This window comes from Panthera uncia (assembly GCF_023721935.1).
Source record: "Panthera uncia isolate 11264 chromosome B2 unlocalized genomic scaffold, Puncia_PCG_1.0 HiC_scaffold_24, whole genome shotgun sequence".
NCBI lineage: Eukaryota > Metazoa > Chordata > Mammalia > Carnivora > Felidae > Panthera > Panthera uncia.
Genome location: NW_026057580.1, coordinates 105,316,582 through 105,331,031, shown reverse-complemented (window position 1 = coordinate 105,331,031; position 14,450 = coordinate 105,316,582). Strand labels below are relative to the sequence as shown.

Sequence of the window (14,450 nt, the reverse complement as noted above, 5' to 3'; positions counted from 1 at the left end):
CTTCAGTTGAAAATGTGTGTAATCAGAAATGGTATCATATTTTAAAAATATTCCTATGGGATGTAGGACCTTCAAGGAGAAGCCCCATATCATTTGCTTCATCTGAAGATTGATGTGGAGAAGAATAGATTCCTAGCTTCTGTAGAAGAATGCAGAACTGAGCTGGATCGAGAGACCACGCTGGTGCCCCAGGAAGGCAGTGAAAAGATTATTAAGGAGCACAGGGTACGTCTCACACACCCCACGCGCGGGCACGCCAAGTCACATTGTCACCTAAAGGATACAGCTGGTACTTTGGTTTGGGTCTGAAAACACGAAATAGCTTAATTACTTTATACAAGTAGACTAAATGGGAATCTTCTATGAAAATAGGAAAGTACTGTGTGGATCCTCACAGGGATTATATAAACGTTTATTGCTCATTAGATTTTCTTCAGTGACAAAGGTCCTCATCATCTTTGTGAGAAAAGGTTACAGCTTATTGAAGAACTGTGTCTGAAACTCCCCGTCCGGGACCCAGTAAGGAACACACCTGAAACCTGTCACGTGACTCTCAAAGAGCTCAGAGCTGCCATTGACTCCACCTACATGAAGCTCGTGGAAGACCAGGACAAGTGGAAGGACTACACTAGAAGGTAGTTGTGGAACTCTTTCTGGAGGCGGATCTGACCTGTCCTAATACTGTTGATTCCTAGATCATTGCAAAACAAGTAATGATGCGTGTTTTGTCTTCAGCAATAAAGAAAATCAAATCGTGCGATCTTGCCCAGGCTCTTATATAAAAATGCTTCATTTAATAAAAATGGGCGTCAGTCAGAAACAGAGTGAAGCACTTTATTTGTGAGTGACCCAGATGTTATCTCTTTGAAGCGAATTTGCAGTTCCTTGCTCCCCGGTTCCCTCATAGTACTAGAGGGGGGCCTCTGCCTCTGGGTTTCTGTCTCCATCTGCTGGAGACAGAAGAGGCCAGACCTCAGGTGCTTCCTTCCTCCACGTGCTCAGGCGCTGGGACACATTGTTTTCCTTAGCTGAACTCCATCTACTCTGCCTTCTCTTTCCTCCTATGTGAAAAGTGCCCAGAGGCACCCCTGCCCCAAGCTTCATGGTAAAGGAACAGTTCCTAGAAAAGTTGTTACTTGACTTGCTAATCAGTTGATGGTTCAACTTCCATGAATAAAGTCAAAAGAGAAAATGTATTTTAACCACTGGGATATTTTCTCCCTTTAATAAGAAGATACTTGTGTTATTTCAGAATTTCTGAGTTCTCATCTTGGATATCTGCAAAGGAGACACAATTGAAAGGGTTTAAGAACGAGCCCATCGATACCGCCAACCATGGAGAGATTAAACATGCCATAGAGGTTAGTTCTGGGCCATATTTTGTGACTGGAAAATTTTCACTAATAAGAAAATTAATGCTAGACAAATGATATATTTTTCTTCTTTCTGTAAAAAAATTAAGTTCTCAAAAACTGTCTTAAAAAGAAGTCTCCTCATGTTACTGTAGAGAAGAAGTATGGAGGATTTTCTATTGAATTGTTGTTAGCTTTGAGACTTAGTCATACTCAGGGGTACCTCTAATACATCTTTAGCTAATGGGAAATCTTGAGAGGAAAATTGCATGCGTGGGCACATAACACAGCAGAGATTTAAGAATTGTCGCGGAAAAACAAGAACGCTATAGGTTTTTATACATTTTCGGCCATTCAAAAGGCAGCTCACAGAATGAGGGAATTGGGCAAGGTCTCTAAGCATCATTTCCCATGTCACATTCAGTCTGGATCGGATCAGCTCTGTGAGCGTGGGTACAGCCTGATAAACGGAGCCAGCGGACAGAACCTCAAGCCTGAACCCAGTTCGCATCCTGTGAATGACCGCAGCAACCTCCTCCTTCTTAGCATGGCCTATTCTGTCTTATGGGCACACGCCATTGTGAAAATCCTTATCTTTCAGCATTTTGAACTCATGCAAGTCACACAATAGCTGTTAATGAGAACATGTTTCCTTTTTATTCCTATCTTCTGAGGTCCATGTTTTTCTAGTAAATTTATAATCCCTGTAAATGCTAGAGATCCTCAATAATGTCATGCTCTACCTATAGGAGGATATCTATATTTGTCATTGGTTGCTGTTATATAGTACCAAAAAAAAAATTCACATCTTAGAATGAAGAGATCACTTGGTTGTGGAACTAGTCATTTTCTGTTTGCGTGAATGTGCCCTGGAAGGTCCTCTGTAGCAGCACCTTGGGTTTCCTCATGCACCCGAAGCGTGTGTAGGAGGGAGAGGCTTCCCAGATCATCCCTCCCACGGTTCCCAGACCTTACAAGGGCCGAGGCTCCAGAATATTTCTGGCCTTGTCCTGGCCAGTAAACCCTCCCTTCCTGGATTAGAGCTGTGCTCCTATTTGCACATCCTACTATCTGGAGAACTGACTTCAATAAAGTCACAAAAATGAGGCATAAAATCTAAGTCAGTTAAGTTAAAATCAATTTTTAGGGCATCCATAATAATATTCAACAACTAAACTCTTCAAACAAAAAGAAATCAGCTCATTAAAAAAAGGGCTCTTTTAACCTTTTTTTTTCTTTTTCTAAAAATATCATATTCCTTCCAGAAAATATCCATACTTCCTATCCAGAAAATAAGATAATATATAATTTCCAATTTTGGTATCACATATTTTTCTATAGTACTTTTAGAAGCATTTTTATTTGTGATCAAAGGAATATCTATAGATATATGACCATCTAGTTATGAACTAAGCATCTAGTTAGCTTTTTGTTATGAGAGGTTCAATTTTACATATCAGGTTTTGACATTGGGAAAGTTTTTTGGTTTTTGTTTTTTGTTTTCCTAGCACTTAGGGACTTTCCTTAAAGATGTAAACGAAAAGTGAAATCAGCAGGCACTCTACTGATGAACAAATGCCTGGTTCTCCTACCTCCACCGTATGAACTTTCTTAGGCTGAGTCCTTTCTTGATTCACAATGTATTTTGCTCATCAAAACTATTCTTTCATTCCAGGAGATCAGAAATGGTGTTACCACAAAGGGCGAGACTCTCAACTGGCTGAAATCCAGGCTTAAAATTTTAATTGAAGTTTCTTCTGAGAATGAAGCCCAAAAGCAAGGAGATGAGTTGGCAAAATTATCTAGTTCTTTCAAGGCTCTCATAGCTTTGTTGTCAGAGGTATACCATTTACTCATACTCTAAATAGACAGTTCTGGGTGAGAAATCTGGAAGGCTTTTTTACTTTGGGTTGTGGTTTAAGAAGTAATTATATAAAGAAAGTATAGTTGAAACACAGTAGTGAAGATACTTATTCATATGAAGATTGGTGGGGAAGATGTTTGAATTACGGTTGGTGTCATTCTTGGATATGTTAATTCAGAATAATAACCTGTATCTAAGGTATAAAGCTTATCAGATCCACACTTTTTACTCTTACTAAAAGCATTGGTTCATGGTCAGTTGAAGCTATATTATAGAGGTTAGGTACACAGGCTTGGGAGTTCAACAAACCCAAGGTTAGAATTTAACTCTGATAGTCTGCTTCCTATGTAATCTTGACCTTGTCATTTAACATTTCTGGGCCTTGATTTTCTTTCTTATAAAACCTACTAGTGCCGGGGCGCCTGGGTGGCCCAGTCGGTTAAGCATCTGACTTCAGCTCAGGTCATGATCTCGCGGTCCGTGAGTTCGAGCCCCGCATCAGGCTCTGTGCTGACAGCTCAGAGCCTGGAGCCTGTTTCTGATTCTGTGTCTCCCTCTCTCTCTGACCTTCCCCCGTTCATGCTGTCTCTTCCTGTCTCAAAAATAAATAAACGTTAAAAAAAATTTAAAATTTAAAAAATAAAAAAAATAAAAAATAAAACCTACTAGTGCCTATACTATATTATAGCACCTATACTAAGTGCCCGATGGTAAATGCTTAATAACCGATAGTTGATAATAATAAAATATTCCATTTTAACAGACCAGTAAAATCTATTTTATGCAAGACCTACTCATTTGAAATAACTTTTTTTTTTAATGTTTATTTGAGAGAGAGCAACAGAGAGACAGAGCGTGAATGGAGGAGGGGCACAGAGAGGGGGAGACACAGAATTTGAAGCAGGCTCCAGGCTCTGAGCTATCAGCACAGAGGCTGATGCAGGTCTCAAATTCACAGACTGCAAGATCATGACCTGAGCTGAAGTCAATGCTCAACCGACTGAGCCACCCAGGCATCCCAAGAGCTACTCATTTTAAACTTCTTATTAATACGTTTCAGTGTTTATATTCCTCTGTGGATTAAAATACACAAACTTATCTCCTTCATTTCTGGTAGGGCCCTTTCTACCCTCAGCAAGAACATTTTCACTGACCAGATTGCCATGCAAGTCTAATGAGTTTGTGCACGCGAAGATAATGTAAGAATGGAAAGTTGAATAGACTGTTACTATTATTTCTTAAAGTCATTTATAAACTTGCATGGAAAAATGATCATCTGGATGACTTAAAGTTCCCTGATTCTAAAGATTTGGAATTCTCTGTCGATGTCCTTAATCTAACAGTTTGATCAACTAACCTTTTATATTTTCAATGCGTGTAGATCTGTTTGAGACTCTAGCAGTGAATTTTCGTAAGCTCAAAATACTCTGAACTGCATGTGATTTTAGTTTTATGTGAAAATTTTGATATTATGTGTCAGTTTTCTTAAGAATTTTTGACTAATTGAAAATAGTGATAGCATTAGTCAAATTTTGGAACATGAGTTATTTCAATCCTTTTGATAACCATCTTTCATGGCAATAGTCTAGTTGGTGCCACTGCCATACTTTAAGTAAAATTCTGACATCATTCTTCTCTATTCTTTCTTTGATAAAGAAGCTGGTAAGGGCAAAAATAATGGTTACAGTTTTAAAAAATAAATATATGTGCCAGTGATCTTTGATCCAAGACCTAACAAATAGTTTTAGTTACATCGATAGATGAGTTTATATTTTGTTCCACCCACCCACACACACATAAAACACTTTGGCAGCCTTTAAAATTAGAAATTATCAGTCTCCCTAACACTTTACCAAACCCATTTATTTACTGTATCCTCTAAGTACTCTCATGACATTGCCCATGGGACTTGTAGCAAAAATCTAACAAATAGACGCATTAATTCTTTGCACACTCATCTACCTTAAACTTCTGCATAGTTTATATTCATACCTTTATATGTTACTTCATCACTAGTAAAAACAAAGAAAGAATAATGGAAAACATTCATGTTGTTCATGTAAAGATTTATATTAAAAGATGGATTTGACACATTCAGTGCATCCTGTGATTATCAATCCATTTAGCATTTAAATTATTGTTGAACACGAAGTGTTTGCACTTGTCCAGTGTAAGGCAAAAAAGGCTGTGGGTAGATTGACAATATGTAATGGTGAATCACTTCTTTCCACAAGAGCTGTGATTTACTGAGATCTGAAGTTTGTGGTTTTCATGGGTCTTATTGCTTTGTTTGAAAAATAGCACACTCAGGTTACCTGGGCCAAACTCAGAGCAGAAGCAGGTCAAAGAAAAAGGTAAATTAGAGAAAGAGAAACTGAAAGCTTCTGTGGAACACAAATGGTACACAACGTGAAAATCTTAGTGAAGCTGGGGAACGACTGGCTTGGAAAAGAAAAGATGCTGGTGACACTGAACTAGAGGAAGCAGAAATTAGACAGAAGAGAAAGCTTAAAATTTAGGAAAAAGAATTCACTACATAGCCACTAAATTAGAAATTACGTTATGGTTATGTAAAAATACTGGAAGTACATTTTCAATAAATACTCTATTCTTTTCATTCCCCCCCTCCCAAACTTTTTCTGTAATTACTTTGAATAGGGTGGATTCAACTTTCTTATAATGCACTTTTATAACTTATAATTGGATTTCAGTCATGGGATTGTAATTAAAGGGATCCAGGAGATAATAGATACAATATACCCACTTTTGTTATCCTGCCTCAATTGCCAGGTTGAGTGGGCACAGAGCCCACCTCAAATGAGGCTTGCAATTCACATAAATGTCAGTTTACTAATAACTAAATAAACCTCAAAAGTATATGAAAGAATAAAAGTTAGAGATCTGTGTATATATTTTAAGTTCTTGAGATAGACTTTACATGTATTCTTAAAATCTTTAAGATTACATGAGCATCATATGAGTTACAATTTTTCATGAAAATCTAGGTTGAAAAGATGTTAAGCAACTTTGGGGACTGTGTCCAGTACAAAGAAATAGTCAAAAGTTCCCTTGGAGAGTTGATTTCTGACTCTAAAGAAGTCCAGGAGCAAGCTGAGAAGATCTTGGACACTGAAAATCTGTTTGAAGCACAGCAGTTACTTCTTCATCACCAGGTAGGACGCGCTTTATACAAGGCACTTATGTGAAGTCCATTAGTCACTGACAGAGCCAGAGAGATCAAGGGAAATGTACGTCCACAGGATGAGGGCAAAGGGAAGGGGGTGCAGGAAGGAATCCACTTGAATGGTTAAATGAAACAAAACAAAAACTTTTTACCTCTGTTCTCTGTTCAGTATCAGCCATTTCAGAAGAGCCTGCAAGATAAATTCCTAGCCCAAGTGATTGCATGATATCAAAAAGTTCAAGGAATATTATAGAGAGAAAGTTAGTTGAGTGAGTTATGAAAACCTTCATAAAACTTGCTCACTTGTCCTTTTCGTAACAGAGAAGGAAAGCATAGAGATAAAGTGCTTCATATTTAAGATCACTATTCTTTGTCATAAGGTTCAAATCCTGCTCTTCAATTTACAACTTTGAATACATCTCCGTTTGGAAATTATAAAGCACATGAAGTACCAGACTTTTCAGAATAGTATCCTCTTATGAAGGATTAGAACTGGAAGTAAAGAAATTCTGGTACATGTATTGATAATAAACAATTTGAGCCAACTTACTTGCCAAACTCAATATAAGTAGAAGAATGATTCAAATCAAATATTTTAATAACAAAATTCTGGCTAAGTTAACGTATAGCAAAATGTTAGCTAATTTTATATATGATAATATATACACATGGAAGTTGCATTAAGAGTGTATGCATTAAGAGTGTGCGTGTGTGTGTATATATATATATATATATATATATATATATATATGAGTACAGGTAAAACTGCAGTCTCTAGGCTTTATAGATTTATTTAATAATTATAAAAAGGCTGTGAGCACAAGAAAACATAATGCTTGGTATTACACTAGTCTCAATCATTGTAAAAGTTGTGTTTGAGTGTCAATTTAAGTCAGAGAAATGTGAGATTACAGATATTTACATTAATATTTTAAAACTGTTCACATTTCTTGGATCACATGCTTGGATATATGCCTTTGTTTGCTCTGTGAAAATTCATAAGCTATGGATTTGAGGTTTGTACATTATACTTCAATAAAAAGTTTATTTTAAAACATAGCTTTCCCGAAATATCTCGGCAGGTTTATCAATCTGAATATACCCCAGAGTTAAATCTCTTAATATCAGCATTTTTACAGCATGAATGACTTAAAAAAATTAGAGTTGAGAATTTGTGATTTGGGGCAAAAAATAATTCTTTAAGGAGAATCAGGTCAAATGAATAGTTTCACCAAATTCCTTCCAGAGGAAAGGGCCCGCCTTCTACACAAAATGTGAAATGTTTAAATTTGTCCGCAGTTAAAACACCCAAGACCAAATTAATTGTATTGTTTATCATTAAAAACACAAAATATTTACAAAATAATGTCCATTTTGATCAACATAGAGTCCCCATTGCCATTTTAACTGTTCAAGTTCACTTTTGAAATACAGTTTGGCCCCACGCTGCCGAGAGGTTTTACCTTTCTGTACCTCTGCTAGAGTGCTGGTGTTTATGTCCCTGCTTAGCCGCTCAGAGAGTAACATTTATCCCCATCTGTTGAACAAATGCTTCCAGCAAAAGACAAAGAGGATTTCTGCGAAGAAGAGAGACGTGCAGCAGCAGATAGCACAGGCTCAGCAGGGAGAAGGTGGGATGCCCGGCCAAGTCCGGGACGAGCTGCGGAAGCTGGAGAGCACCCTGGACAGCATGGAGCACAGCAGAGAGAAGCAGGAACGCCGCATCCAGGTAGGAGACCGGTAGTCTAGGACGGTGTTAACTTCCGGGTCACAGGTGATGTCTCCTTCTAGTGGGAGCAAACGTTTGTTCCCGCCTCTGATGTTCCAGCGCCGTGTTAAGTTTTTAACATGAGTTATCTCTCTTAATCGTCACATTAACCTTATTAGATGGGTATTAGAATTAGCACATTTTGCCCACATGGAAGCTCAAAAAGAAAGGGATTGAGGACTTTCACAAAAGTCACAGAGCAGCGATCAGTAACAAAGCCAGAATTTTAATCCACACTTGTCCGAATCCAGGAATTAACACTGGATCATTTCACTTTTCTGTGCAGTCCAGCAGCCATATGTTTATGCTTTGTTGTGATCTTGACACTTTTAAAAAGTTTCTGAAGAGTTGCTATCTGCTCATTCACTACCCCACTCCCCTCCCTTCTCTTTCTCCCTATTATTTTTCTTTTTTTGAAAGAGACTGGGAGGCTCTCTTTTCCATTATCCCTTATCTACATTTTGAGCAATATCCTTAGATTCATAGGACTTTACAGCTGGTAGAAAACTCAGGGTGCTAGTCTACACATCCGATTTTTGTAGGTGAATTGAAACTCAGAGTGAAATTCTTATAGGAGACATTAAGATCATCTTTGTTTAGCATAACCGCATGAAATATGAAGAGAGTTAACTGGAAGTTGACAGCCTAACAAATGAATGGAAATGTGAACAGTATTTTGTGACATGCTTTGATAATCCATAACATATGTTTATTTTTTTCAAATTTAGGTCACATTAAGAAAGTGGGAGCGATTTGAAACAAACAAAGAGACGGTGGTCAGATACCTTTTTCAAACAGGTTCCAGCCATGAGCGCTTTTTGAGTTTTAGCAGTTTGGAAAGTTTATCTTCAGAATTGGAACAGACAAAGGTATATCAATATGACTATGCAATCCCATGGTACTCATTATTCAGAAGAAAAGCTGTGTTTCTATTCCTTATTACTATTAATTATTATAATTATTCATGTAATCAGCACTTATTGTTGACCTTCCACTCTTCAACACACTGGTCAAGTTGCTTTGGGGAATGAAAACATAAGATTTAAACATCAAGAACTAAGAGAAAGTTTTCACTGAAATGGGAAATGGGTCGTTCCCTCACAGGTGGATGCATTTAGAAAAAATCTCTCTGAAGGCAATAATATTTGTAACTGAAACTTGAAGGGCAAGTAAGACATAGAAAAGCAAAGCGTGGGACTGCAAATAAGCATTCTTCTAATGGGAAATGGCAGAAATATAACAGTGTATGGAAATTTGGTTTTAAAGCAGAAAGGCACAAGTACAATTGTAATGGAAAGTTGACCACATCACAAAGACACGTGAAGGGCTAAAGCATTACTTGCTAGGCAACATGGAGCCCTTAAAGGTTTTTAAGAAAGAGAGCCACGTGATCAGAGCCGTACTTTAGGGAGATGCATTTTTAAGCGTTTTTAAGAAAATTGAAAGGGTGTAAGACTGGTGTCATGAGATCCATTTAGAAAGTTATTGCGTGTGCGTATTAACATGGACATGAGTTAGGGTAACGGAGATGGCAGTGGTAACGGATGCAAGAGACGGAGAGTAAAGGAAAAGGTGAGGATCCCCAAGGTTCTGAACCTAACAGACGCAATGAGAGTGAGACGGGAACTTGAAGGAGTAGCTGTCAGTTGAGGAAGATGACTGACACAGTTTAGGATAGACTGAGGTTGAGGCTCCAGTGGGACATCCAACAGAGAATATTTGGTGGGTGTGCTTCATGAGATCAAGCCTATAAGCTCAAATACCTTAGATGCTCAGAGTAGACCAATAAATTGTAGGAAGCATTTAGAGAGTTGTACAGGCTCTTTCGGTCTTTTTGCACATGTTTTGGGTTAATAGAATGACTGAGTTAGTAAAGAAATGTGTTAGCCAATGTATAAGAAAGAAGACTCATGTTCATTGGTTAATAACAAGTAATCCCTGTGCTTCTTTTCTCTTACCAGAAAGGGCTTCTGTGTCTCTCATACTGCCAATTTTGTATTATTTCTTGTATCATTAACTCAGTGAGGAGTTTAAAGTCTTATAAAGCCACAGATTTTTTCAATTCTGTATTATTTTCATCAGCCATTTAAAGAGAACATCGCTTTTAATTTTAATTTTTAATTTTAATTATTTTATGTATTAAAACTATATCAGGTATCTTTTATGAATACAAACAGATTTTGGGGGTTAATTATCATGGAGGTGTTTTGCCCAGATTCCATCCAGCACTTCTGATACCCTGTGGCTCTAATCCCTTTGAATTTGTGTATCAGCGGTAGATGTAACAAGTGTAACCTTTTTAGTGTTATTATTAAAATTTTCCTTAGCCAGTAATGGTTTGGGATTGATTTAATAATGTGAGTTAACATTTACTGATTGTATGCACATGCTTGTGTAATCACTTGATGTTTATCATCTTTAATCTACAAAACAGTCCCGAGAAATAGGTATCATTTTGAGTCCTGTTGGATAAATGAGGAAATACAAGGAACAAAGGTGTTAATGATTTTGTCCAAGATCTCAGGATTACTAACTGGTAACGTTGGGAATCAAACCTCAGAGGTCTGAGTCCAGAGAATAAACCTTTAGCCACTAGATTTTTCATTGAAAAATCGAGCTACTTTACTGTCGATATGTGCTGTTACACAAACACGTCATCTAGAATAATTGTCCTCCACGTCTTTGCTCACTTGACATTGTTAATACAGCCTTCATTCCAGTCGTAGCCCTTGAGTGGTTGTGCTAAAGACCTTGAGTGCTTTCTGTCCACCAGCATGTGGTAGGGAGTTCACAGCAATACCATGTTTATTCTTCACAGCAAGGCTTTACTGATGAGGAAATGAAAATTCAGAGTTCTGTGACTCAAGATCGCATGGCTAGTGAAGGATAGAGCGTGGTTTCAACTCCAGACCTGACTGACTCCAGAGTCTGTCCTTTACTGCTGTTTCCTACTGCCACTCATATGTTTTCTTCTTAGGACTTAGAGATAAAGCCTTATAACATTATTCTATTTTGGCTTAATTTGGTTTCAGTCAACATCGTTCTGTCCTTTGGATTCCTCCTCTGCATTGTTCTTTCCCAATGCGTAGCTCCTACAGAAGGCTCTCAGATGGAGAGCATGTAAGCATTTGCAAACATAATTCCACTTTCTCCATGATTTTTCCTGGGCTCTGGGAATCACCAGGAGGGGGAGGGATACTATTTTACAGTTCTGATTCTGTTCATGGGATTCTGAGAGATTATGATGGAATTCCCAGTCTTCACAAATGAATCTACCATGACTGTAAGTTCATGTATAACCACAGTAGATGCTTATAACCACAGAATTTAATGTGACATTAGCGAATACCAATTTTTAGGATATTATAAGTCTCTCTGCCATAAAAAGGAAGTTGTACTTACCCATTTTTATTGTCTCAAATCGCTGGGTATCTCTCTGAAGGAATGCTGATATTTCTATGAGGACTTGAAGGCTTTCAAGCATGAAGATACAATAGTATTATGTAGTAACTATCTTACGTGGCATTATGTAATAATTCTAGGAGGATCTCCGTGGGAAGAGGTGGCTATCAGAAGTCTTACCTTTGAACATTATTTACATCAGATTTCTTCATTACCTATTTTGGAGGAGGGGAGTTTATGATCAAAATGAAAACCTCCTGTGAGCTTCTCTTACATGAGAAGAAATGAGACATTAGTTTTTTCACACAAGATTTTTTTCACACAAGATTATCTCTGGGATTAGCTTTGCTATTCAGTTTTCAATACATGTACCTGACAGAATTCAGGTAACAGCTCAAATTTACCAGTGCCTCAACCATATTAAATTAATTTTTGAATTGAAGTGGTTTGCTGTTAATGAAAATCAGTGTGTGAATTTTTAAACCATGTGCCACGCACTTCAAAATGAAATTGCTAATAAAATGCTAACAGTAATTTGACAAGAAAACCATTACTATCTGAATTTTATATGAAAGCCTGAAAAATAATTCACCAAAGTCAAACAACTAGTAATTAGCAAATCCAGAGTTCTACTCCAGGTTTGACTGGCTCAGAACTTACCTTCTTTTCATCGCATAGTGTATGGGTATGTAGTCAATAAGATTTAACAGCATTAAGATCAGATTATCTCTCTTTTCAGGGAATTAGTTAACAAAATGTTTCTTTATGGGAAAGTATCAGTGATACACCATATTGACTCAAACAGTCTTCAGTTAAATAAATAAGTATTTATATTAATTGGCCTAGAACTCTCTTATCTCTAAGACTGAAAAAATCAGTCACTATTGATCATTGCCTGAACGGAGCCCATAATACACTAACATATTTGTGGGTAAGTTAGTTATTATAATGCAGCTTAAATTCTAAGCAATAAACCCAAACCAGGAAACAATGGAAAACATTCTTGTGAGAATTGTTGGATAATTATGAAGGTAGATATCTGACTGTGTATATAAAATGAAAATAATTTAGTGAAGTGTCTATTCTGGCCATGATGAAAATAAGTCGGGTCTTATTGCTAAGAATATTATATTCTAATAGTCATACATGTATGAATCCATCTATCCATCCATCTATTCTGGTAGAGATTCTGCAAGAATGTGCAGTTTATTTGAGGGTAGAATTTAATAGCAGATGCCTTCCTAACAATTATATTATCTTTTACTAGGAGTTTTCTAAACGAACAGAAGGTATTGCAGTCCAGGCTGAGAATCTTGTGAAGGAAGCTTCCGAGATACCACTTGGGCCCAAGAATAAGCAGCTGCTTCAACAGCAGGCCAAGACAATCAAAGAGCAAGTCAAAAAATTAGAAGACACACTTGAAGAAGAGTATGTGCTTGACAAGTCCTAAACTTTCTTCTCTGAGATAAAGTTTCATACAGCCTTTCCTGTATATTGTATTCAAAACATTCTTTTAAAATCTCAAAGTGTCTGTGTATTTCAGCATGTTTTGAGGAAGCAACTCACAGTTCAAAAGGAAGTGTCACCAAGACAGAAAACCATCATCTATATAGTAGAGCAGAAAAAGTATGAGGGATGTGGTTTTGGCATTGCAAACTGATCTTGTTCATGAGAAAGCCATATCTATTAAATTCTGTGGCCTTCGTACAATCTCAAAAAAAGAACCAGTATTTCAGATAATTTTTTTACTGCATTATTCTGCTGTCACCAGTGAGGAAGAAGAAGAGACACTTTTGTTGTGTAAATGCTAGGCTTAACTATAGATAACACAGACCAAGTGTCTCCATCTCCAAGAAGTTTCCAGAGCTTGTTTACAATGCCTCAATATTTGAATTGTCACTGATTGATATACTATTTCCAAAACTCAACTTCAAAAATTTATTTTACTTTTAAACATTTAATATTGCCTATGGTATGCTATTACGTACAAAATAAACACACAAAAAATCTGGAGGGGGAAAAATGTGTGAAGATACGGCCAACGTTCCTCAAAATAATATGGCTGCATATTTTTATTCAAAGTTCTTTACTGGCAGATCACCAACACCTATTATTCTTAAGATAGAGGACATAATTTCTAAGGTGAATTTTAATATGTGAAACTTGTTTTGAATACTAGTAACACCTTGAAATTAACATTGTACATCTGCCTAAACTTTAAAATTTGTTAAATAGTCTAAAGGAAATTAGGACTTAAAACTTTGAGAACTTTATTTTAAATATTATCCACCAAGTTATGGAAAAAATGAAACTTAGAGTTTGTTAGAAAAGAAGCTACTTTTATTAGAAATGCCCATTTGAATCTGTCTCATATGACAACTTGCAACATAACTTAGTTTGCATTACCTGTACTGATGAGAGCATTAGGCACATCCAGGGTATACATTTGAGACTGCAATATTATTTAATTTGACATTCAATGATGCCATTGCATTCTTCTTGATGTCTTCAAGTGCCTTTTGGTAAACAGGGAAATTCTTTCAGTTTTTTTTTTAACCCAAGGACTTATCCGTTTAATGATATACTGTTAGTTTCTTAGTCTTTTTTCTAAACTAAAAGCCATAATCACATGATTATATACGCATAGCTAATACAAACTGAATATCTATAGTTGAAATTTTGTTCACTAGATTTATAAGAAATAAAGCCCAAATTTTCTAAAAGCAGTTAGGGTGCTCATGTACAAGAATGTATAAGAGTCTTTTGGAATCAAGACTGTACAAACATCTAAGAATAGCTACAAATCATTATAGATTATAAATTGCAGGTTTAACTCTAATGATAAAACAGTTCCTGCAAGGCAGCATGGGATTCAGATTA

General features: G+C 36.7%; 1 protein-coding gene across 10 annotated transcripts in view; it reads left to right on the top strand.

The window, feature by feature from the left end:
• SYNE1 (spectrin repeat containing nuclear envelope protein 1) overlaps positions 1 to 14,450 on the top strand; it is a 477,690-nt gene that overhangs the window by 184,856 nt on the left and 278,384 nt on the right. For all 10 annotated transcript variants that reach the window (XM_049653080.1, XM_049653082.1, XM_049653085.1 and 7 more), the window contains 8 exons: positions 67 to 225; positions 427 to 635; positions 1,253 to 1,361; positions 3,028 to 3,192; positions 6,222 to 6,389; positions 7,959 to 8,129; positions 8,897 to 9,037; positions 12,838 to 12,998. In XM_049653080.1, the coding sequence (XP_049509037.1) occupies positions 67 to 225; positions 427 to 635; positions 1,253 to 1,361; positions 3,028 to 3,192; positions 6,222 to 6,389; positions 7,959 to 8,129; positions 8,897 to 9,037; positions 12,838 to 12,998 (1,283 nt within the window). The remainder of the gene's footprint in view (positions 1 to 66; positions 226 to 426; positions 636 to 1,252; positions 1,362 to 3,027; positions 3,193 to 6,221; positions 6,390 to 7,958; positions 8,130 to 8,896; positions 9,038 to 12,837; positions 12,999 to 14,450) is intronic.